At 33.3% G+C, this 27,124-nt stretch overlaps 1 protein-coding gene across 2 annotated transcripts in view; it reads right to left on the bottom strand.

Moving 5' to 3' along the window:
- The window catches only part of XRN1 (5'-3' exoribonuclease 1), a 98,679-nt gene that overhangs the window by 45,446 nt on the left and 26,109 nt on the right, over positions 1-27,124 (bottom strand). For both annotated transcript variants that reach the window (XM_068546037.1, XM_068546036.1), the window contains exons 14-25: positions 26,119-26,275; positions 24,211-24,330; positions 19,587-19,756; positions 18,470-18,590; positions 18,281-18,379; positions 14,165-14,268; positions 11,840-11,971; positions 8,985-9,147; positions 8,167-8,280; positions 5,958-6,056; positions 3,406-3,521; positions 2,744-2,890 (exon numbers count right to left, since the gene is read on the bottom strand). In XM_068546037.1, the coding sequence (XP_068402138.1) occupies positions 2,744-2,890; positions 3,406-3,521; positions 5,958-6,056; positions 8,167-8,280; positions 8,985-9,147; positions 11,840-11,971; positions 14,165-14,268; positions 18,281-18,379; positions 18,470-18,590; positions 19,587-19,756; positions 24,211-24,330; positions 26,119-26,275 (1,542 nt within the window). The remainder of the gene's footprint in view (positions 1-2,743; positions 2,891-3,405; positions 3,522-5,957; positions 6,057-8,166; positions 8,281-8,984; positions 9,148-11,839; positions 11,972-14,164; positions 14,269-18,280; positions 18,380-18,469; positions 18,591-19,586; positions 19,757-24,210; positions 24,331-26,118; positions 26,276-27,124) is intronic.

Consider the following 27,124-nt stretch of genomic DNA (forward strand, 5'->3'; position numbering starts at 1 on the left):
ATTCCTAGGATGACAGTAAAGAGAAACTTGAATGAAAGCTGTACAACAGCCCAGGAGAGCAATTAGTTCACACTGAAGCAGGAAGAAAGACAGTTTTAAGAGGAAGTATACAAGAAGAAAACGGAACTGAGAGGTCACATGATTTGTTTGACTGTATTAAGTTTTCCAGCTATGGCACAGAGTTTGGGGCCGCATTAGTTACGTGAACATAGATAAGAAACAAATGAATAAACAACACAGACAAAACAAAAATGTGTACAAGAAAGGAAATGCAATACTCTACAAGATCCAGAGGTGACCATTTACATTATCTTCATCAACTAAACCTTAAATACAGATTTAATTTAAAAAATTGTGATAAAACTATAATGAGAGGGGAAATGTGTTCATGTGTGTAGGGAGGTAAGGGAATGGGGAGTGGGGCTGGTAAAAGAAAGCTAAAGAAAGCTTCATCATTCATGGTACGAAATCAATGCATACGTCAAGTTGAAAAATCAAGAAAAAGCAGTCCAAACATGACATTTTAAAGGAAACATGGAGGTAAATAGAAGAAATTATCTAAATTTTTAGATGGTAATATGCAGGTGAAATGTGTCTCCCCCACCCCCACCCCAACATAAGACATACTGAAGTCCCAACTCCTAGTACCCCAGAATCTGACTTTATTTTGAAATAGGATTTTAAAAGAAGTAATCAAACTAAAATGTCATTAGGATAGGCCCTAATCCAGTATGACTGGTGTCCTTATAAAAAGGGGAAATTTGGACACAGAGACAGAAACAAAGGAAAGATGATATGCAGCAAAGGAAACCATAAACAAAACGAAAAGACAACCCCCTCAGAATGGGAGAAAATATTTGCAAATGAAGCGACTGACAAGGGATTAATCTCCAAAATACACAAACAGTTCATGCAGCTCTATGTCAAAAAAATAAGCAACCCAATCAAAAAATGGGCAGAAGATCTAAATAGACATTTTTCCAAAGAAGACATAAAGATGGCCAAAAGCACATGAAAAGATGCTCAAATCGCTAATTATCAGAGAAATGTAAATCAAAACTAGAATGAGGTATTACCTCACACAGGTCAGAATGGCCATCAACAAAAATTCCACAAACAGTAAATGCTGGACAGGGTGTGGAGAAAAGGGAACCCTCTTACACTGTTGGTGGGAATGTAAATTGGAAAAACAACTCTGGAGAAGAGTATAGAGGTTCCTTAAAAAACTAAAAATAGAACTACCATATGATCCAGCAATCCCACTCCTGCGCGTATATCTGGAGAAAACCATAATCCGAAAAGACACATACACCCCAATGTTCACTGCAGTACTATTATTTACAATAGCCAAGACATGGAAGCAACCTAAATGTCCGCCAACAGAGAAATGGATAAAGAAGATGTGGTATGTATATACAATGGAATATTACTCAGCCATAAAAAAGAATGAAATAATGCCATTTGCAGCAACATGGATGGACCCAGAGATTATCATACTAAGTGAAGCAAGTCAGACAAAGACAAATATATAATATCACTCATATGTGGAATCTAATTTTTAAAAAAATGATACAAATGAACTTATTTACAAAACAGAAACAGACTTACAGGTATCCAAAACAAACTTATGGTTACCAAAGGGGAAACGTGGCGGGGAGGGATAAATCAGGAGCTTGGGATGAACATACACCCACTACTTATATAAGATAGATAACCAACAAGGACATACTGTATAGCACAGGGAACTCTATTCAATATTCTGTGATAACCTATAAGAGAAAATAATCTAAAAAAGAATGAATATATGTATAACTGAATAACTTTGCTGTACACCTGAAACTAACACAACATTGTAAATCAACTATACTCCAATAAAATTAAAATTAAAAAAAAGATGATATGAAGACACACAAGGAGAAAACCATGTGAAGACTGAAGACTGGGGTGATGCATCCATAGGCTAAGGAACAAAACTCGTGAGGCTACAGGAAGTTAGGAGACAGGTATGGAACAGGTCCTTCCCTAGCACCTTCAGGGGAGGCATGGCCCTATCAACATCTTGATTTTGGACTCTGGTGTTCAGAACTGTGAGACAATAAATTTCTGTCGTTTTAAGCCACCCAGTTTGTGGTATTTTGTTAAGGCAGCGCTAGGAAACGAATACAGGGATCCTCAAATATAAGAAGGTGAGAAACCAGTGGAACAATGGACAGAACATTCAATTGTTAATCAGAAGTAGAGCATTTCCTATGAATCGTTGACACTAACTCAGTAAATCTTGGTACTCAGATTTCTCATTTTTATAACGAGGAGCTGAGACTTGTTGATTTCTTAGACTATTTCAGCAATAAAATTCAGTAATTCTAGGATAGTAATCTATTGTCCAGCTGGAGTTTTAAGAAAATTCACTATGCCAAGAGTTGTTTTGTTTATCCATATCAATCCTCTTACTACTGACACAGACATGCAGAGTAGTGAATAACTTATGATAGTAAGTTAAGGAAATTTTTAATTAAAAGGAGGCCAATTCTCATCATCCTTTCTAATTCTGAATAATATAAGTACAGTATTTTTCTACTCTATTTTAACTAGTGGCTATGATGCTTCACGACACTAAATTAAGTTTATATTAACGTATGTCACATTTTACTAAAAAAGGAAACATTTTTCTTATCAGCAAGGCAAAATAGTTACCACATTCCTACGTTTCTGGATGCCCAGTAGGATCCTGCTAGGCACTTACCTCTCCAAGTACTCTGCAAGAAGTTGTTCTGCTGCAGATGAATACATCCATTCACTTCCAACTTTCTTAGTATATCCAGGTACCTCCTCATTTTTTTTGTTGAATTTGAGATTCAAACCCACATTTGCTTTATGGTCTCCATGAGGGCTGAATTTAAACCACACACACACATACACACAAAAGTTTTAAAATTTTGTTCAAAGAATAAAAAGCTTTGCTTTCAATTTTTAGAAAAAAGTTTAGTCTTGATTGGTTTTCTACATTTTAGTTATCATGGTTATTTCCAAAGTAGCAGTAGTGGAAAAACTAGAGGAAAGGCTTCAAAACCCAAGTTAACAAAGCATACAAATAGATTATGTAATTGAGAGGAGAATGAAATAAGGAAATGCAGGGGAATATATAATTGAGATTCACACACACCTTCTGATACCTTTTTTCAAGGTTCAATTTGTTAGCTGCTAAAAATAAGAACTGTCTTTCCAACCACCTAAAGCATGTGCCATTTAGATAAAAGATCACCATCAGAGGAATCTATGCATAATTTTTAAAGAAAATTCAGAGCAATTAATAAGAGAAAATAAATACTGAAATATTAACCATTTTATCTTTATTATTTAATTTTTTTCTGCCACTTTAAGTAAATTTCTCTAACATAAACTTACTTTCTCCTAGATCCTCTTCCAATAAAAATACTTCCTGTAAACCTTGAAACAAGGTATCCACTCACTCCAAGGCGACTGGCCAACACATATCCTGGGTTGTACTTTATAGAATATTTCTTTAAATATAAAAACAAAAAGGTCAATTATGGAAACACAAAGCATTAAAGCAGCATTTCTTTACCTTTAAAACCTGGAGATAAGACATCACTAACATTTTGGATTGTGGCAATGTAAGGATTCTCAAAAGTAAGTGACCTATTTCCCCCCACCCTGCTTTTTTTTAAAGGATTTCTAGGCAGAATATTTCTGCTCCTCTCTCTCCCTAAATAACAGAATTCCCAAGGATGAATGAAAGGGGGAGGAAACATAGAGTTTGTGAAACTGCCTCAAGAAATAAACTCTACAGTAAGTACTAAATGGCAAACTCTGTAGGCAAGAACTATTTTTTAAAAATTAATTTTCATATTCTAAGAAGGACCTGGTGAAGGAACTGGTAAAATACCTGGGAAAAACTGAGGTCTTGATAATTATTACATTGAATTAAAACATGAGTATGTCATCAAAATAGTGGCTACTGAGCAAAACTGAGCGTCCTTCGTATATAGATATAAGTAATATTTGTTTCCCCAATCATTTATTATCATATGAAAATAAGTAGGAATAGGCTCATAATTAATACACTGTTAATATAATTCAGTCAATGAAATGTAACCTTTATTTGTGTACTTACGGGAAGAAACTATGAAGACAGTCAAATTAAAAAAAAATTATCAGATCATACAATTTTTAACCAGGAAGCAAATTACTTACAAATCCAGTACCAACTATGGTAAGCTACCATATACTCCTAACATTATGTATGTAATAATAATAACACATACTTACTTTATACGGATTTCATATACTATGTTCATGTAAATGAATATATAAATATAATAAATATACTATATTTAATAAATTATACAAATATTTTATATTCTTATTTCATGGGAATGTAAGGATATTTTATCATCAGCAAAGCAAAATTTACAGAGATTGGTAAGGCATTATTTTCCACCATTATTTTTTTAATGATCATGTCTACAATGACCCCTAAATGGATAAATTTTTTTAGTGGCCTGGAACATAAAGTCACTATTAAAATACATTAATATGCTAGTAAAGAATGCAACACAATCAAAAATATTATCAGATTTAGAAATAATTTCAGAATAGAAAGGAAGAATTAAGGCAATAGTTCTCTATCACAGGTAGTACCACTTTTCTAATAAGCATCTGAAAATGTGTTGAGGCACATTCAGTTACAATAATTGACACAGGTTAAGAATACTTAGTGTCCAGGGACCAAGATGCCAATTGTCTTGCCATATACAGGGCAGTCCTATTTAATACATAGTAGTCCTGCTCAAAATACAATTAGTACTCCTTTTGAAAAATACTGGATTACGGTATAGTTAAAGTTAATTAAATCACCACAAATATCCTAGAAATTATAAAATAAAAAGTAGAGAAAGAAGGCTTGAGTAAAAGATAAAGAAGATATGTAAAGAGAAAGAAAGTACACTGGAGAAGGTATGCCTAGCAACACTGTACCCTTAGAATTGGGGAGGCTCTGTCAGATCTAAAAAAAGCCAGGGATGAAGCAACAAGTTCTTCTGCCTCCACTGACTCCCAAAAAGAGTTCCAGCTTCTTCATCTAAAGGGCCACTCTCCTGATTTCCTGACTATGCCTTCTGAATTATTTCTCCAAAAGAGACCTGATGGCAAGACTTTAGGGACTTCTCTGCTTTCCATAAAGGCTCCTCATGGGTATGCTGATGCCTAATGCCTTAAATTCATTTCACAGGAAATAAAGTTTTAGATTTTTACTACTAGCAAAAATAAAATGTAAGTAGCAACGGTTGGCTGAATGTGAATTAATTTCAGTCAAGTTAATTATCTAATCAATCAATAAAAACAAATGACAGATATCGGGATCATCCCCTTATTTTAACAGAGAAAAATAAAAGGGTGCCATGAACTTAAGTGCAGTTTCCCAATTTTCTCTAGGGACTGTTCATCTTTAGCTGAGTAGAGACATATAACCTTTGCAAGAAGGTCATTTGTTACTTGTAACTAAAAATGCAGACCTTGATTAATTATGAAAGGTTTAAAAAAAACCCCAAGTCTATTCCCAGAGGGTATGCTAATCAATGTGCCACTGGGAATTCCCTGGCGGTCCAGTGGTTAGGACTCCGGGCTCTCACTCCCGAGGGCCTGGGTTCAATCCTCGGTCCGGGAACTAAGATCCCACAAGCCACACTACCAACAACCATTAACAACAACCATTATAGATTAATAGTGGGATTTCAGCAGTTTTTTCCCCCAAAGATGTGCATGAAGTTTTGAGCACAGATTCCACTTATTTTTAACTAATATTAGATGCAACTGTGAGAGAATTTCATCAGTGTTAAATAAAATATTTGCAATAATTCAGAGGGACCAAAAATATCCTTCTAACATTTTTAAAGGTAATCAGTTCTAAATTAAATAATACGGACTATAGTACTCACATGCTGGTTTTGTATTAAAGCGTCAAGATTGGGTTCACATGGAATACTGAAAACCACACGAATCCTGCCTTCTGTAATCACATCCCTTGAATCCTGAACCTTGGAGGGGGAAAAAAAAAAAAAATCCCAGTATGTTTTAGTCTCTTTCACTACATTTTATTTACTTGTTTTTCTACTTATTTGAATAGTGTTTATTATTTCTGAAATACAGTAAGACAATAAAAGTAGATATTGGAAATTTTCTTCGAATTTGTAAGTGGATGTGCTTACATTATAAATTTGAGTCATTGTACCTTGCTTTAACCAGTTGTTAACCAGCCTTTCTAAAAAAAAATTAACTTTAATTTGCAAATAATTTCAAACTACCAAAAAGTTGCAAAAATAAAACAAGTCAAAGAACATTTACCCAGATTCACCTATTATCGACATTTAACTCCATTTAACATTTGTGCTCTATGTGTGTATTTACATACACATAATTATTTTTTTAAACTTTCTGAGGGTATATTATATATATCATGTCCATTATCCCTAAATATTTTGGTGCAAATTTCCTAAGAAGAAGGATATTATATTACCACAGTACAGTTATCAAATACATAAATTTACGACACAATACTTTTATCTAACCCACTGTCCATATACCAGTTTTGTCAGTTGACCTAAAAGTGACCTATATTTATAGAAAACTCTTTACTCCCTCTACTACAGGATCAGGCAAGGATCAGATATTGCATTTATTTGTCATATCTCTTTAGCCTCTTTTAATCTAGAATATATCCAGAGCCTTTGTCTTTCACACACTGACATTTTGAAGAATATAGTTCATTCCTCCCTCTCTACCCTGACTTTTTAAAAACATTTCTACATTTGAGATTTGTCTAGGGCTTTCTCATGATTAGGTTAATGTTATATATTCTCAGCCAGAATAGTGCACAGAGGATGTGTCCTTTGTAGGGTATCCCATCTGGAGGTACATGGTGTTCATCTGTTATATTAATTTTGATCATACAATCAAGATGTTGCTTAATTTCTTTACTGCACAATTATAGTTTTTTGTTTTCCTTGCAACTAAATAAACAATCTGTGGGGAGACACTTTCTAAGACCATGAAAATATCTTGCTCCTGGTCAAAAATTCCCCTTAGATTTAGCTTCCAATGATGATTGTTGCCTGATTCAATCTGAATCATAATGCTTGCTAAATGATGGTTTTCCAACTCCCTCATTCCCTCCACAATTATCCTTGAGATGATAATATAAGCAAAACCCTTTCCTTTCTCCATTTATTTACCTATTTATTATCACTATGGAATCATGCATTCCTATTCCCCGCCCCTGATGGTTTATAATTCAATATGTACTCGATTATTTTGGTACTTAAACAGTCCCAGATTTGGCTGGTAGGAGCCTCTTCAACCTGGTTCCTGTGTTTGTGATATGCTCACATCATTCTTGTGAGTACCCCCTTGCTTTCCCGCATAACTAGAGGTTCTAGGCTCATCTTGTACTTATTCTGCCTCAGCCCTGTAATCAGCCATTTCTCTGAGAAGGCCAGTTCCTTTTAGTGGGATATGGTGTTAGAGATCAAGATCGGAGTGTTACATGCTACCAGGGTGTCTTTGCTTCCAATCCTTATGAGCAAATAGGGCTAGAAAATATATGTATGTATAGGCACATATGCATTCATTTATCTACAAACATACATAAATATACCCATATACATGTGCCTATATACATACACATACACACGTATAAAGTATTTTAGCAATCATGAGTTCACATTAATACCTCCAATTCTAATCTGTCCCCACAGGTTCTTTCTTGCATTCTCCTGTTCTATACTTACAAGTACCTTTTCCCATGTAAGAGCTGGAGTTTCCCAAAACATCAACACATTTATAAATTCATCAACTCAATAATACATTGAAAATACTTTCAGAATTGCTTCATCCATACTACCACAATAAGTAAACCTACGAAAAAAGAGATTAGAATCTGAATTCTTCTTCCACCACCTCCTGATCTCAGTGTGCTCAACAGTAAAGATATGTAGCCAAATATTGTGTTTATAAATTAGATGAATGAACTCTTTCTTTTTTCCCCTTCAGTATTACATTTTATTTTATGCCTAAATGAAGAGAAGTTAAATAACTGTATTAACTTGAAACCATAAAGAAGTTTAATTAGTAATAATAACAGGTACTAACTTCTCCAGTGCATCCATAATAGGGTGTTCCCAGCATAAAGACCATACTTCTCGGAGGAAACAAGTCATCCAATGTTTTAATATTGGAGAAACGGGAGTCAAAAGCTCGGATGTCCTATGTAGAATGAAATATAAAAGTGAATCATCACAGTCAAAATTTCTATAGACTGCATATCAAGATTTTTTCCTATGGGATTATGACTATGCTGTCTACAAACGTCAAATGTAAAGATTTTCTACATAACAATACCAGAATCTAAAATTTATTATCTCCTTATATGCCAGACACTTTTCTAGGTACTTTACACATTTATTAGTTCATTTCATCCTGAAGACAACCCTCTGTGGCAGAGACCATTACTAGTCCCACTTTATAGATGAGGAAACTAAAGCACAGAAAGGTGATCTTGCCCAAGGTCACATGGCTGAGAAGTCAACTCAGTCAGTACTCTTAAATCACTATGCTATACTGTTTCCCCCAAATTACATGATCACTACATGCATTTAAAAAACTTTGTCCCCTTACAACATCTAAGATCACAAACACAAAAGCAAATGCTTTTTGTATTTACTAATTTATTTAAAGCAAACCTTTTTTGAGAATAAAAATAAATAAATACAAAAGAAAAGCTTCCTAACCATACACAGAATGAGTGTCTGAGCATGGTATACTCCTTTTAAACACTACAGTATTTTGCAAATTACATTAAATAATAATATCTATTATATATTGCTGCATATTAATATGATATAGTGTTTTCTTTATACAGTGTGCAACAGTGTACATTAAGATAGAATTGAGACCTGATGGAGACTTACTTGGACAATAGTTTGATAAACAAATGGAAGAACTTGTTTTGACCACTGTTTCTCTAGACGGACTTCACCATTTTGATTTATTTGATATTTATGACCTGTGAGTAACTGACCGTATACAACTGCAGATGTTTCATTTATTATTATTCCTTTTCTTCTCAGGTAGCTCAAAGAAAAAATAAAAAAGAAATATAGATGTGTATGAGTGTGCATATATTCTAAGATGATAATCACATTCAAACTACCAACTCATAATCAAATGCTTAAATAAACTTTAAATAAATATGCTAGCAGTTCTGAGTACCTAACTTAAGACTTTTTGCATTATCCTGTGGCTACCTTTCCCAAAGTCTGTAAGATTAAATAAGAACTCATAGAGTTGTAAGAAACTCCTGTGTTTCATACCCACTAGGCTGGCTATAACAAAAAACTGAAAACAAGAAGTGCTGGGGGACTTCCCTGGTGGCGCAGTGGTTAAGAATCCGCCTGCCAATGCAGGGGACACGGGTTCGAGCCCTGGTCTGGGAAGATCCCACATGCCGCGGAGCAACTAGTCCTGTGTCCCACAACTACTGAGCCTGCGCTCTAGAGCCTGTGAGCCACAACTACTGAAGCCTGTGCTCCTAGAGCCCGTGCTCTGCAACAAGAGAAGCCACCGCAATGAGAAGCCCGCGCACTGCAACGAAGAGTAGCCTCCACTCACCACAACTAGAGAAAGCCCACGCATAGCAACGAAGACCCAAAGCAGCCAAAAAAAAAAAAAAAAAGTGTTGGAAAGGATGTGGAGAAACTGGAACACTTGTATACTGCTGATGGGAATGTAACACAGTGCAGTCACTGCGGAAAACAGTTTCACAGTTCCTCAAAAAGTTAAACAGAGAACTGTCAAACAGCCTGGCAATTCCACTCCTAAGTATGTAACCAAAGAACCGGAAACAAGTAATCAAACAAATATTTATAGACCTATGCTCATAACAGCACTATTCACAAAAGCAAAAAGGTGGAAAGAAGCCGTATGTCCAACAGATGAATGCATAAACAAAAGGTGGTATATCCATACAATGAAATATTTGGCCATAAAAAGAAATAAGTATTGACATATACTACAATGTATATGAACCCCCTAAACATGCTAAGTGAAAGAAGCCAGACACAAAAGGTCACATATTATGTGACTCTATTTATATGAAACATCCATAATAGGTAAATCCAGAAAGACAGAAAATAGAGATTGACAGGGAGGGGCATTCAGTGGGCCTTTTCAGTCTAAAGTAGGGGTTGGCAAACTATGGTAACGGGCTAAATCCAGACTGCCTCCTATTCTTATAAACAAAATTTTACTGGAACACAGTCAATCATTTATTTAATATCTATGGCTGCTTTTGTGATATAACAACAGAGTTGAGAAGTTGTGACAAAAACTGTAAAGTCTACAAAGCCTAAAGTATTTACTATTTCGCCTTTACAGAAAAAGTGTGCTGATTCCTGATCTGAGGGATATTTTCTTATCTCCTTTCCATTTCCTCTTTCTAGAACTCCTATCAGATAGATATCAGAAATTCTGACTATACTATTTTCAGCTCTTTGTGCTTTTTGTACTGTGTGCTGAAGGAATTCCTCAGCTTGATATTTTAGCTCACTGATTCAGTTTTCAGTATGCCCATATTACTATTCAGACCATCTACTGAGCTCATTATAGAAATCATAATTTTATTTTTGTATATGTGTTTATACAAATATATATGTATTATATAATATATACTATATATAGTTACATAGTATATAGTTAAATAATGTTATTATATATACATATATTTTATATAGCAAAATTAAAATTATGGTGAAAAAACCAGGTATGTTCCCTACCCTTATGGAGCCTACTATCTATGAAAAGAGTCATTAAAGTAACCACACTCATAAATTTATTATTACGATTCTATTTATGTGCTATAAAAGAAAATTCAGAATGATGTGAGCTATGACAGGGGTATCTAACTTACACTACTGGGAGGCCAAAAATGCTCCACTTCTCCCCCTGACAGCTATGTTCATTTCCTTTTATGTTGGATAGCTTTTCATGGTCTTTTTACATATTTCCTGTTTAATCATCTTTGAATAAGGATATTATGGCCTGGTATTAGCCCCTATAATTGTAGAAGAGGTTATCTCCTTGAGTTCCCATTTATCAATGGATGCTATTACAGTTTAAACAGGAGGGCTGATGGATATACATTTATAACACCATTTCATGTGCCACTGCCAGTTTCTCTTATTCTGTTTTGGTTTAGGGAATTCTAGTGTTCGGATGAAAAAGGAGAGGTACTGTTAGGGTGGGATCATGGGACACAAAGCACCCTGCAAATCAGCATTCCAAGGAGGGTTAGCTTCTTCCTTACTTGGTTGGTATAGACCTTGCATTTCTGAATTCAGAGCATAAAGGACTTGGGGGTAGGGAGGGTAGGGGAGTAGGGAGGAGGGAAGGGTGAAGAACAAAGGAGAGTATGCCCTCCTATTTTTACTAGTTACAAGTGGCCAAGAAATTCAATGGCCTTATGGTTAGTGAAATTAATTCTCAAATTCAGGCAACTTATGAACTGTGTATTCCTAGTGTAAGTGATTATGTCTTTTCTTTTTCTTTTGTACATCATGAAGTATTTTAGTGACAAACTGGGCAAGGCTGTAACTGCTGCTAACCAGATTTTATTTTAAATTAGAACTCATTTCTTTTTTAGACCATAAAATGAAGATGCAGTCAGTTTTCAGAGTAATCACACTAAGTGGAAAATAAGTTAAAAAATAAGTACATGAGACCACCACATTCTAGCTCAATGACATTAAATACTATTTATGACACTCACTATTCTGAAATTCCTTGTACTTCTTTTGTCCAGTTAGATTGTTCTTTGTCTCCAAGATGGACCACTTTAGAGGGTGGTGCAGTTCTTCCCAAATAAAGCTTCTGTGTTCCTGCAGGTTCTTCCAAGTAAAACCTTAAAAATTAAAATTATATTACCCCCAAATTTGTGGTTTAATATAGAGTTCTAGTAGTGTGAGTCTTCAAAGTGAAAAGATTTCTACATGGTATAACAGCAAAAAACCAAAAAACAAAAAGCCTCCTTTTTTTAAAACTGTAATATGAATTTCAGAACAAACACCTGTAAAAAATTTTAATCAAAATTTAAAACAAATGACTATTCTTTCTCTATAAGAAATTAAACTAAATACATAATAAAAATATAAATTTTTAAAGAATTAATACTCTCAAATTCAATAAAGTAGTTTTGCTAACAAAGTTTAACTTGATTCTAATCAAGCCACTATACCTAACTCCCAGTTTACAGGAAACATGTGGGATGGAGGACCAACTTAAATGACACTAAGAGGAAATAACTAGGTAAATTCAGAATTCTACAAAATAACTGGCTTGGACTTTAAGAAAAAAGGCAGGAAGTAAGTTTAGCCAGGTCCTAGGATATAAAATCAACATACAGAAATCAATTATATTTCTATATACTAGCTGGGGAAACTGAAATTGAAAACATAATACTACCTACAGTTGCTCCAAAAAATTTTAAATACTTAGGTAGGTATAAATCTAACAAAACATGTACAGGTTCAGTATGCTGAGGAAACAAAATAGTGATAAAAGAAATCAAAGATTAAAATAAATGGAGAGATAAATGGATCTTCATTTATCCATTTGGATCAGAAGACTCAACATAGTAAAGATGTCAAATCTCCACAAATTATAAGTTTAGTACAATTCCTATCAAAATTTCTCAAAGATTTTTATAAATATAAAAAAATTTTTTCTAAACTATATATAGAAAGGCAAAGGACCAAAAATAGTTAAAACAATTTTGAAAAATAAAAAAAAAAGTAAGGAATCGCTCTACCTAAGGTTAAGACTTACTACATAGCTACAGTAACAAGACAATGTGGTGTGGGCATAAAAAATAGACATAGAGACAAACGGAACAAAATGGAGAACCCACAAGTAGACCCATACAAATATGCTCAACTTATTTTTGACAAAGGTGTAAAAGCAAACTAATGGAGGAAGGAGAGTTTTTTCAACAAATAGTACTGGAGTAATTCAATATTCATAGGTAAACATATGAAACTTGACCCAAACCTCATACCTTATATAAAAATTAATTCAAAATGGATCATGGATTTAAATGTAAAAGGAGAAGGTAAAACTATAAAACTTTTTGGAGAAAATCTTCTTTGGGACCTAGGGCTAGGTGAAGAGTTCTTAGACCAAAAGCACGATCCATAAAACTAAAAACTGATAAACTGGACTTCATCAAAAAGGCAGGGGAACTGAATTTTGATGATTAAAAAAGAACGTTCAAGATTCATACTGGCACTGACTTCTCATCAACCAAATTACGCAACAAAACACAATTGAGATGCGTTTGCAGAGATCTAAGGAAAAAGGATTAGGCCTCTAACTCTAAACCTATGCGTGAGAAAAACAACAAAAAAACCCTTTTGGATATGTAATAACTCAGAAAACATTAACATCCTCACATTTTCTCTGAAAAAAAAATTACTTTAGAAAGTTCTAGACATGAAAAATAACAAAAGAACAAGATATCAGACCAAGTAAAAGATGACAAAGAATAGCTTGTCTAAATAATCACTGATAAAATGATTCTGAACTTGAATAAAATGTTAAGAAATTATTTTTAGAATAGAAGATACGTGTTTTTTAATATATTACTTAAATGAAACCTGGCAAAGGCATGGAAAAGGTAAGGTTACATATGCTATTTATTCTTGTCAGAAAGAGAAATATATTTGCTAATTTATAATGATAACCGGTAGAAAAGAATTAGGATACAGAACTTCCAAGCTACTGAAAGGAAAAGAAGGCAAAAGGGAAAAAATAATATATGCATCTAAAATATATGCATCTCAACATTGTAAAGCAACTATACGCCAATAAAAATTAATAAAAAAAATAAAATAAAATACTAATAAAAAAATATGCATTTCAAGGTATGTACAATAAACTGTCAATAGTGGTTGAACCTGGAGTGGTATGATTAGAGGACTTTCATTTTCACTATAGAGTGTAAATATTTTACAAATATTATATTAGTTAAAATGTATGAATAAAAGCCAACAAATAGCAAAGCACATATAAACTTTAAAAATTATAAATAAAATCTTACTTAGTTTCTCCATCTGATACACCAACAACTCTAGCTTCTTCAAGATGAGGCCAATTAACAAAGAGAGACTTCCCAAGCACTGATGAAGCTATATTTTCTACACTCTTAAGGTAAAAGCAGAAAAGTTCATTCATGTTTTAGGTCCAAGAGAGAATTTTACAGAGGTAAAATTAAATAATTAAAACTGGCTTGTGTTTATAACAGTGTATTTAAAATCTATAAAAACCATGCCTTAATAATTAAAACAGATATAAAATATTATTTGATGGCTCAGGCCAATTATTCCCTATTAGTAACTGCTCTTCTCAGCTTTATTCCCACTTAATTATTCCATCCACTTGAATTCAGTTTTTAAAATTTCTCTTCTCTAAGTTGTGCCTTTATTGCCAACTACTCTTTGTCTTTCTAGTACATTTTCCAGGATTTCTGTTCTTTTAGATTTTTGGTTTTTTCCCTTTCCTTTTATTTATTTTTATTTTTATTTAAAAATTTTTTTTGGCCACGCCACGCGGCATGCAGGATCTTAGTTCTCCCACCAGGGATTGGACCCTAGCCCCCTGCAATGGAAGCATAATGGAGTCTTAACCACTGGACCGCCAGGGAAGTCCTCTTTCTTAAAAAAAAAATAATAATTTTCAGTTGTTTTTACTTATCTGCCTTTCTTTATTCTTTAATTTATTATGAATCTGTGTAAGTTTACCAACTTTACCTTCCCCTCTGCCAATCTCTTCTTATTAGAAGGGAACTATGACCAACTTAAAAGTAATTTTCTGCAGTATAAACATCTCAACACTAGGAAGCTTGCCTCCTTCTCCTTTTTTCAACAGCACTGGCAGTTATCAGTGAAGGATGGCCCACTGATTTTAATCCTAAATGAAATTACTTGGCGAGAAAACAGGTTTCAGTAAAATCAAACAGAAGAACACTGACCTATAATGTGAGTATTACTGTTCACAATAATAGCCAACATTAGTAGAAATAATGTTCAGCAAGAAACCTAGGTTCTTAGTTCTGCTGCTAACTAGCTGAGTGAATGTCCCTTTTCCAATCTCCATTTAAGTTTTTTAATTTGTAAAATTAATGAGCTGGATTAGTTGCTTCACAAAATTTCATCCAGTTGTAAAATTCTATGATTCTATTATTCTCATGATTATCAGCTTATTTTTCTCATGGAAACTGAGAAAAGTGAAAAGAACAGCATAGAGGTCTAGAAAAGGGCTATTATTATTTCATATCAAATAATCAGATAGCATAAAACAGAATCTAAAAAATGTAATTCATTTCAGTTTGTGGTTGGTATAATTAAACAAGAACACTAGACTTATTTCAAGTTAGAAACCACAGGTCCAAAATTGGGTTCTGCCTCTCTTCAGCTATGGACTCTTAGGCAAATCCTTTAATCCCGCTGAGTCTCAGTTTTCTTTTATGAGAAGAAGTTATAACATCTACCTCACAATATTTATTTAAGGATAAAATAATATACAAAAAAGCTTTTGTAAACTATAAAATGCTGCACAGTTGGCCCTCTGTATCCATGGGTTCCACATCTGCAGATTCAACCAACTACTGATGGAGAATATTTAAAAAAAAAAAAAAGAAAAAAACTCCAGAAAGTTTCAACAAATGCTGGCAACTATTTACATAGCATTTACATTGTATTTACAATTATTTATATTGTATTAAGTACTATAAGTAATAGAGATGATTTAAAGTATAAGGCAGGATGTGTGTAGGTCATATGCAAATATTATACCATTTTATATAAGAGACTTGAGCATCCACAGATTTTGGTATCAGTGGGGAGTCCTGGAACCAATGCCCCATGGATACTGACGGACAACTGTAAAAATATTCTGTATGGAATAATAACCTTAAGTAAAAATTCTTAAAAGGAAACATTATTATTATTATTATTACTGTTGGTTAGACAACAACTTTGTGGTAGAAAGTGAAGTTGAAATATAAATTTTGATTCACATTTTTTCTTTTCATTATGCTTAATCATTATTAGCAAATACTTCTTTAACAAATAGAGATGACTATTTTTAGACCTTTGGGGGTAACTTTTTATTTTATTTACTATATTTAGACATCTCTTACAGTGAACATACAAGAGAATGACTACTCTGATAAATAAAACAAGTTTCAACATTAGAACTAGGCTCCCTTAATTATCCTTTTCCCTTCTATACATCTGTTTCTAATTTCATTCTCCCATACTTCCCTTCATTTGAAGGAAAAGTTGTCCTTCTTTCCTAGATTAATCCTTTCCTGTAAGCCCTAGAGGCAATCCATTATTACTTCACATCCTTTCCCCCTACAGTGCCTTTAAGAGCTCCTTTCTTCTTCAGCTCTACCTCTCTTCTTTTGTACGGATTTGCTAAATGAGCTGCCTCTTCTTTACCTACAGTTATGTTTCTAGCCCTCTTTTCAATGATAAACTTCTTAACCAAGGGCTTAAGACCTGCTACCTCGACTTCCCACCTAACAAGTCCCGGATTAGTACTTAGGAATTGGACTTCTGCTTCCAACAACCTACAGGAATGGAATTCTCAAAGTCCAGTAATGATGCCCAAAGGACAAATTCACAGACCTTATTTTAGTTTTCACTCTTCTTGAACTGTATGTACCATCTACTCCATGCTTCTGTGACACTACTAAACATGGGAATTATTCTCTTTCTTCTCTGAACACTATGTAACTTTTACTGGTTCCTTTTCCACCCTTTCCACCCATGGGTACTTCCTCATGCTGGGGCCTTGAACCCTGAGAATCCCCTTTCTTCAAGGAAATGAGCCCCGAGGCCCCAGCCATCACTTCCTTGCTAACGCCCTACATATCCCTATTGCCTTACAAGCTCTAGCTCCAGGTATTCAACTTTGTATAAGTTGCCTTTCTTGACTGAAGTTTTTCATCTGAACCACAGAACACAAAAAACAATTTTGACTACGTATTTCCCCAATTCTTCCAAGGATGGTACATAACTAGTACCATTCTAAATGCACAAAAGGTAAATTAATCTATTATAATGAATGGATGACTTAGGGCAAGAGGGCTTAAACCTCTTGTGGAACCCTGTTGAGAAAGGCTGAAAGGGCAGCTCCAGTTAAATGTCCTAGCACCAACTTAAAATTCTATTACTGGTCATTAATCCCCTCAAGCCAGTGCCTCTCCCATTTTAACTTCTTTATTCCAATAAAGAGAATTGTTTTTCAGTTAATTAGTCTGATATCTAAGAGTGATTCATATTTAATATTTTCTTTTTCTTTTCATCCCCTTTTTTGAACAAATGATGAAACTTGTGAATTTTATTTAGTCCTGTTCATCTAGATCTATTAGCACTTCCACAGTTTATGTCCTTATTGTCTAAGGCTTCTATAACCACAACCTCAACTTGCAGGCTTTTCCATTTTCTTCCATTTCTCTTCTATGCACTTTAGTCTACTATATTGCCACCAAATTAATCTTTATGAAAATACCAATTTCAAGATAACAGTCAAGAAAAAATAAGTCCAAACTCCTTAGCCTGGTATTCAAGGTCCTCCATAATCTGGCCTCAATCTGTTTTTTTCAACCTTATCTTCCACTATTCCCCAACACAAGTCCTCTGCTTCAGTCAGGTTTATCTATTCCTTCTCCTCAAATACATCATATTTACTCTAAAAAAAGAAAAAGTATTAAGAAAAATTTCAGACATACAAAAAGGTTAAAAAAAATAAGATAATGTGTCACATTGATTTTTTACTATAACTCCCAGCTCATGTTACTCTTTTCAATTGGAATACCTTTTCCCTGCTTTTTCCTCTTTGTGATAATCTTTCTTTTAGCACCCAGCTCAAGCCTATTCTCACCTACAGATCTGTACTTAATCTTTAGCTCACACGGCTCATCTCCTCTTCAATTCCTACAGCATTTTTTTTGCTCATTATGTCACAATTATGTGACACATTATGTCACATGTCCTTTAATTTGTGTAAATGTTTCTTTACTTTATCCTTATTTCCTGTGAACTTCTGGAGTTACTACATGTTATACCACTTTGGAAAACACGTTGCAGCTAAAACAGTTTTATGCATAATAAGCACCAAAGAAATATATAATGAAGAAAATACTTACAAGTTCATCTGATTCTGCATTCACTAAGATTTCCAACATCATGTTTTCTCCACGACTGCTTTGCTGGAATACTTGAACCCCACTTTTCTTCAAAAAAAACTTTAAAAGAAGTCATAGAATTTAATTTTTTCTCCATAATCACTTCACATTCAATAAAGTGAAAACATTTTGAACTAAATAACCACTGACTTTGTGTTTGATGTGCTTCAAAGTAGGAAATCCACAGAAATACAATGCCTTCTGGTCAACCCTGGTTATTTTGTTTTTGCTTATGTCTACACGCCAAGCGTCTAATGATATTATTTTATACCTAGAAAATAAATGGAGGAATTTAATTTAAAATTCATACATTACGAGCAATCACAGGTTTTCAGCATTCCCTTCAGTATTTTCCAAGAGTCCTCCTTGCTTTTAACAGGAGAATCAACAATTCGTCCTTTAAGACAAAGAAAATATATAGCAGCAGATTCTTCGTTGGTATTGATCCAGACACAACCATGCCTGTAAGGTACTGAGTGGACGTTCTCCCCATTAATTTAAAAAATATATATATAATATATAAAAATATATAATATATATAAAATATATAAATTATATATGTATATATACATGATTTTTATACTAAAGGAACATACAAAACATACTACAAATCTCTATATCCTCCATGTTCCAAAACCCAGAATGGAAAATAAACATTTTATAATGTCTATTTCATCTTTCTCTTTGCTTTAACAAAACGAAAAATCGTAACTGAGAAATGTTTACTTTATCTGCAACACAACTGCCATCTAGATATTATTTGCAGGGAAGATGAGAGAAGAGAAAAAACAAGGAAGACATCTTAATGAGGAAGAGAAAGTAGAAATAGGTTTGAGGCAAGAAACAGAGGAGCTCTTTTATTTCTTGTTTTCCTTCTTTCCAGTTGGGTGGTTGGGGAGTATAAGAGGCAAAGTCATAGCATGTCAGATAATGCTGGGAGCAGACACTGGCAATGGAAACAAAAATTCATACATCCTCTTGAGGGAGAGAACAGATATATACTGGGGGGGGTGGGGGTGGGGGACAACTTTAACAGAAGACGAAAACAGAGAAGCAGAATTGGACCAAAGCAGAGAACTACAGAAACAACTGTGTGAGAGAGAGAGAAAGAGAGAGATGATCCTTGGCAAGTTGCATGTAATTCATTATCAGTTGACTACAACTGTCATAAATTATTTGTTAATTCTCTAAGTAGATATTCAAAAGCTTGCTTTTTTTTTTTTTTTTTTGAGCTCTCTGTTGTTGAAAAATTACCAAACAACATTACCTTATGCAGCATCGTCCTATGGCAGGGAACTTTTCTGGCCACGGAGAGGGGTATGTGAACTCTGTCTCGCTATCATACCAGCACATTAGGCACTCACTATGTTGGTTTCTTTTCCTCTCTTCTTTTTTGAGGGAGTGGCTGCATGTCTCCATGGCTTCCAACAATCGCTTCTGAATATAAAGATTGGAGAGAGGGGTTAAAAATACAAAAATTCTGTAATCTCAACATACAGAATAAATCTTTTCCCTAGGAATAGAGAATTACTATTTGTGTTCTTGAAAAACAAAAATCTTAACTAATACAATTCTTTTCCATTTCATTACATGAAAAACTGATGTGCTATTCTTGTTTCAAAGGGCCCTAGAATATTGCTTGTCACTACAAATTCCTCTGAAACTATTACTCCAACAGCAATCACTAACGTGTGGATAAAATCAGCAGAAAATCAAAATTTAAATATGAATTGATTGTAATTATAATTTCTCTTAATTCACTGCTCATTAATCTCTTACTTTACAAATTGTACAATGGTATAGGTATGTTCATCTTTCCAATTATCTTTTGTATTTAACATAATTCCAATCAAATCACAATGGTTTAAAATATTTCTTTTAAAGGACAAAATGATGTTAGTGTTCATATTGGAAGGATGAATGTGTGAGCTGCAAAAAGTTACCAGGAACTTGTCTTACCAGATCCTATCACTTTTTATAGAACTACCTGTAAGCAAAACACTTAAGTATTGACACCACGAGAGACCCACAGACCAGAAGAACAAAACAGAGTTCAAAAACAAATCCAAATCTATGTCAAACATAGTATTTCAGATATTTAAATAATGTTTTTGTCATAACTAGCTATCCAGTTGGGAGAGAAAGCACATATACTTTCCAATATCATACCATATACAAAAGCAAGTATCAGAGTAATGAGACAACAAAAATAATGGGAAAAAATCTAGGAGATTATTGATAATTTGGAGTGAAAAACTCTGAAGTAAGGCAGGAAAAAGCCAAACAGCTTTACGGAAAAAGACATTTTTCAAGTAAAAGAAAATGTATGTGATAAAAGATGTCACAAAAAAATCAACAGGCAAATGCCACACTGGAGAAAAATATTCCTAATATAAAAAGAGTTGTTCAAAATCAAAAAAAGAAAATGAGGAAAAGGATATAAACAGACAATTTACAAAAGAGAAAATGCAAAAGACAAACATACCTAAAAATATACTTAAATTAGGAATCAGGGAAAAATAAATTTGAATGAATGGCATTCTTTATCATCAGTAGACTTTATCATCAAAATTAAATAAAGCAATAATATTCAGGACTAGAAAAGCAGAGAAGTAGGCACTTAAATATTGCTGGTGTGAATTAGACCAGTCTTCTTGAAAAAGAAGACTTTTGAAAAACAAAAAATACACATTCCTATTAACCAAGCATTCCTGCTTTGGGGAGTCTACCTTACAAAAATAAAATCTCTGATATATAAGAATGCATTAACAAACAAACAAACCAACAAAAAGAATACATAAACACACAAGTCCTTTTTTCATAGCATTGTGTACAGTGGCAAAAAACATTAAGATTCATAAGAATTTGCAGAATTAGTATGGTGTGTTCCCATGTACCTTTCAATGATAACATCTTACACTCAGCCACAGTACATCATCAAAACCAGGAAACTGACACTGGTACATCACTACTACAGATTTATTCGGATTTCACTAGTTTTTATATCTAAATTTTGTGTGTGTATACAGTACTATGGAATTTTTATCATATGTATAGATTCATGTAACCACCACTAAAACTGGAATACAGAACTGTCACATCATCATAAAGAAACCCCTTCATGTTATCCCTTTATAGTCACACCCTATCCCCAACCCTAACCCCTAACAACCACTGATGTGTTTTATATTACAATAATTTTGTCATTTCAAAAATATTATATAAATGGAACCATATAAAACCTTCCAAGATTGACTTTTTCACTCAAATGAACTTTTTTCCATCCGTTGTATATATCAGTAGTTCTTTTTATTGCTGAGTAGTATGTCTTTATATGGATGTACTACAGTTTTTTTATTCACTCACTCATTGAAGGATATTCGAATTTTTTCCAGTTTGGGGTTATCACAAATAAGTTGCTCTGAACACTACTGTACAGGTTTTTCAACATATATAGCCAGCTGTTTCAGCACCAATTGTTGAAAAGCTTTTTCTTTACCCATTGAATAGCTTTGATGTCTTAATTGAAAATTTATTAACTGGACAAGTATAGATCTATGTTTGGACTCAATTCTGTTCCACTGATCTGTCTATTGCCATGTAAGTAACATACTCCCTTGATTACTTTGCTTCATGGTAAGTCATGAAATCAGAGAATGAAAGTCTTCCAGTATTGTTTTTCTTCCTATAGATTGCTTTGGCTACTCTAGATCCTCTGCAATTTCATAAAGACTTTAGAATAGGATTTCTGATTTCTACACAAAAATCTGCTGGCCTTTTCATTGGGATTATGTTGAGTCCAAAGATCAATTTGGGAAGAGGGTACATCTTAACAATACTAAATCTTCTATTCCTTGAACATGGTATGTCCCTCCATTTATTTAGGTTTCTATATCTCAACACTATTGTAGTATTCAGTGTGCATGCTGTTAAATTTGTAACTGTATTTTATATATCTTAATGCTATTGAAAGGAGAATAAAAATCTTTTTATTTAAAAAAATTTATATTTTCCAATTGTTTACTACTAGTATATAGAAACACAATTGAATTTTGTATAGATTTTATATTCTGTGACCTTGCTAAATTTACTTATTGGTTAGAGTATCTTTTTGAAGATTGCTTAGAATTTTTTATATATGTAATAGTGCTATGTGCATATAAAAACAATTTTTCTTCTTCCTTTCTAATCTGCATGCCTTTATTTCTTTTCCTTGACTTAATACACTGGACTTCCAGTACAGTATTAGAATTGGTTAGAATAAACATCCTTGTCTTACCCTTGATTTTACAGAGAAAACATTCAAAATTTTACTATTAAGTATATTGTTAGCAGTAAGTTTTTTTAAGATGCACTTTATCTGGTTGAGGAAGTGTCCTCTTATTTCTAGTACTGTATGTTGAGCATTTCTATTAAAATTGGATGTTGAATACTGATAGTGTGGTAAATCACATCACAAATCAACACTGTCTTTCTAAAATAAATGACATTTGGTTATAAGTATTATCCTTCTAACATATTATTGGATCTCATCTGGCTTTACTTTGTTAAACATTTTTGCATTTACTTTTAGGAGGGATATTAGCAAGTAATTTTCTTTTCTTGTAACATCATTTACTATGGGTATCTGCATTATGCTGGTCTAATAAAATATACTGGGAAGTGATTATTCCTCTTCTATGTTCTCAAAGTTTGTGTAAAATTGGTATTATTTCTTCCTTGAATGCTTGCTAGAATTCACAAGTCAAGACATCTGAACCTAGAATTTTCTCTGTGAGAAGATTTTAAATCATGAAACTAAATGTCTTTAAAAGGTATAGGACTACTCAGATTTTTACATTTTTTTGGGTCAGTTTTGCTGAATTGTGTCTTTAAAGAACTGTGTTCATTTCACTTAGGTTGCTGAATTCGTTGGCATAAAGTTGTTCACAATATCCCTTACGGATTCTTTTAATAGCTATAGAATTTATAGGACCCCTCTTCTTTCATTCCAAATATTGGCAATTTATGTGTTCTCCCCTTGTGCTCTGGCTTTTTTCAGCCTTTCTTGATCTGTCTAGCTAGGATTTATCAATTTTATTAATCTTTTCAGAGGACCAACTTTTGGTTTCATTGATTTTTCTCTATTGTTTGTTCAATTTTCCATAGATTTCTGCTATCTTTTTTATTTCCTTCATTCTGCTTAGTTTGGATTTAAATTGCTCTTGTTTTTCTAGCTTCTTATGGTAGGAAGCTTAATTTATTTTAAAATGTCTTATTGGTTAGGATAAGCATCTAGAACCTTAAGTCTCCCTTTAAGCCTTGCTTTAGCTTTATCATAGACTACGATACGTGTTCTCATTATCATTCAGATAAAGTATTTTCAAATATCCCTTTTAATTTAATCTATGGATTATTTAGAAGTGTGTTATTTAATTTCAAAATATCTGTAAACTTCCCAGAGAGCTGTTACTGATTTCTAATTTAATTCCATGTGGTCAGAGAACATTCTCTTTATAATTTCAACCCTTTTAAATTTATTCAGACATGTTTTATGTCTCACCAAATAATCTTGGTGAATGTTCTTTCACTTAAAAATGTGCATTCTTTAGTTGTTGGGCACAGTGTTCTACATATATTAATGAGGTTGAGTAAGTTTACAGTGTTATTCAAGCCTTTGATTTCTGGTAATGCTCCTTGTTCTGAAGCCTACTTTGTCTACTATTAGTAAAGCAATGCCAGCTTTCTTATAATTAGCATACCTACAAGTTTTGATGCACATAATGAAGATGAGAGTAGTTAAAACTCATTAACAAAACACAAATGGTAATTAAAATCCACTGCTTATTAACTTATGTGAAATAATATCTGATTAAAATATTCATGTACATATAACTATTTCATGCACTGACCTCATCAATAAAAGGTATTAGAACCACAGCTTCCCATTCCTGTTGCTTCCCATTTAGGTCAGTTTTAAAATCAGGTGGATAATATTCTATAATTGGCGAGTCTTCATTAGTCATCAAATGCTGTGAAAATATAAAATAGTGTATAGAAATGTAACAACTAATATCAATGTAGCTTTCTGTTAATATATTTATAATATTTCCTCAATTGTTACAGTTTAAAATTTCTAAGCAAAGCAAAAGTAAATTTTCACATCTTAGATATGTTGTAATATACTTGTAATATTTTGATTTTCAAGTATGAGACTTCTAATTTCACCACCGTTCACCACTTTCCTGTTCCACTAACCTAATTATGTAGCAAAACTATCTTTACTCTGAATTTTATCATTTCTATCTTTTATTGTCTTTTCACTTTACAAGGCCTAACTAAATTGTTTTCCCATTCAGACTTCAGTTCATTTCACACACTCCATTTTTAACCTTAGGCAATTTATTTTCATGTCCTAATCAACTGATTTTATTAAGTTATATAAGAACTAAGATAATTTAAAAAGAAAAAAAATCCTGAAATCCAAAATCTCTTTACTACCAATAGCAAAGATAAGAAGTTCAATATGATGTTTTTATTAGAGATTTTATAACAGAAGTAGATAAAGAAAGTTAAAGGTGTCTTCTAGGAAAGGAATATGGAAGATTATGATATAAAAGATTTAAAGAAACAGCATATTTCTCAAGGTAATATTCAAAGTATTTAATAATCAGAAAGTCATGAGCACAGAACAATCAAAACAGATGTGGCTATAAAACCCTACACGGTTACTGGTCCAGGGTGGTTGAGTATCAATCCTTAATGTATGTGAAGGTAGGAAAAAAGCATCAAAGAAACTTAAGAAAGGAAGGCCAGGGGCCAGGATGAAGGACAGGTTAAGTTTCAGAAAGATACAGAAGGAAGCCTGATACTGTTCAAGCAGTGAAGGCAGGTGTGTGTGTTTGTGTTTAATATGTGTCTACTCCAGTTCCTGGTACCAGACCATGGAATTAGAAGAAGAGATTGATGCTCTAGAAGAACTAAATGAAGTTTACTCTCAGAATCAGCTTAGCAGGCTTAGTGTAATTTTGGTGACTCAATCACCCCTGAAATATCTTTCTCCTGTTATGTGAAATATGTTAACCAGAGAAAAGCCTTTTATTCCACAATTTGATAAATGAAATGCTTAAAATCCAAATATAAACTGAGGTAATACTTTTGTTGATATAAATAACTTATTAGAATCATCTGTATTCTAATAGGTAGAGGGTAAAAGAGAACTGAAATGAAATCTGTAAACGTTTGGACAAAGTAGATGGCTTCGGATTTTGCCTATCTCAGTTTACTTTCATCAGTGCAGAGACAAATTGAAGATGTGCTTAAAGATACTGAAAATAAAGAAGCTATGCTCTGAATGGCTTATGAAATTTGTTTGCATTTTTAAAACAAGGCTAACTTGGGGACTTTCCTGGTGGCGCAGTGGTTAAGACTCCACGCTCCCAATGCAGGGGGCCCGGGTTTGATACCTGGTCAGGGAACTAGATCCCACATGTATGCTGCAACTAAGAGTTTGCATGCCACAACTAAGGGGCCGGTGAGCCACAACTAAGGAGCCCACCTGCTGAAACTAAGGAGCCCACAGGCTGCAACTAAGACCCGGCACAACCAAATAAATAAATAAATAAATAAAAATAAAATATAAAACAAAGCTAACTTTAAATCAAGCAATTACTTTTCAAGGGACTTGTTTAAGGAATCTTATATTTGAAACTGAAAATAAATATAACTATTAAAGAAATTTGGGTAAGATGTTTCTAAGTTTGCAGGAGGAGCTCCTAAATATTAAAAAGACCGTAAACACATTTAATTCTAAAACTCACCTGGTAGCATGTAGGAAGTAAATTTTTGCTAGCTGCTGGAAGTACAGCAAGAAGCTGTTCAAATGGCTTAAAAGGTTTTCCTAGTTCAAAATGGATTTTGAGTGTACTGATGTTGCGGATATCAGATAGGAAAGGTGCATAATGGTACGGATAAAACCTATAAAACAAAACTGAGTTTTAAACAATTGGCAATTTTATGAAACAGGTCAATAGTAAGTATATACTTTTCCATATTCTATTTTAACAACACATGGCAATAATTCTAAAGACAAAAAAATCATTCATAATTCTGCTACTTGAACATAAAAAATCAGCAATGTTGCAAAATTTAGGTCATTTGATGGCAACAAATATTTTATTTCCTTAATTTTTAAAGTGCAGTTTCCCACTCAAAATTTGGATGCATGCAAGGATATATATATTAATAATATATAAATATATAATATATAATTTATTAATTATTTATATATATAAATAATATAATGGCTGTTTAGTTTCCAAAATGTTGACTGTGAGTCTTCCAAACAATAGATTCTTAGAATGAAGTAATGAGGTAGTCAGAAGGCTTTCAGTTAGCTCATGTGGGCCTGAGCTTCTCTCATAAGGACAGAGGGAACAGTGAGTCTGAGCTCATAGGCTGTTACTAGTCAGTGCTAAGAACTTTTATCTTTGCATTAGTATATATATATTGTGTTTGTGGTAAGGATTAAACCATTTATCAATCATACACACTAACTTTTTTGTTTTTAATACCTTCCCATATTTAACTACAGAAAAAATATTTTTACAAAACTTGAAACATACAATTTTTAAAAAACTTTCAATGTTCTTAATGTTTGACTAAAGATACCAACAAAACAATGAAGAAATATTTTTATATTCCACAATTATGTCATACTTCAAAAGGGTGGGGAAGTTTAGGAGGCAGAATGGCATGTGAAACAAGGCAAAACGTATAGACTTTGGGAATCAGATAGCCTTGGACTTGATTCTTGGGTATATGTCA

Source organism: Eschrichtius robustus, chromosome 6 (genome assembly GCF_028021215.1).
Source record: "Eschrichtius robustus isolate mEscRob2 chromosome 6, mEscRob2.pri, whole genome shotgun sequence".
NCBI classification, from domain to species: Eukaryota; Metazoa; Chordata; class Mammalia; order Artiodactyla; family Eschrichtiidae; genus Eschrichtius; species Eschrichtius robustus.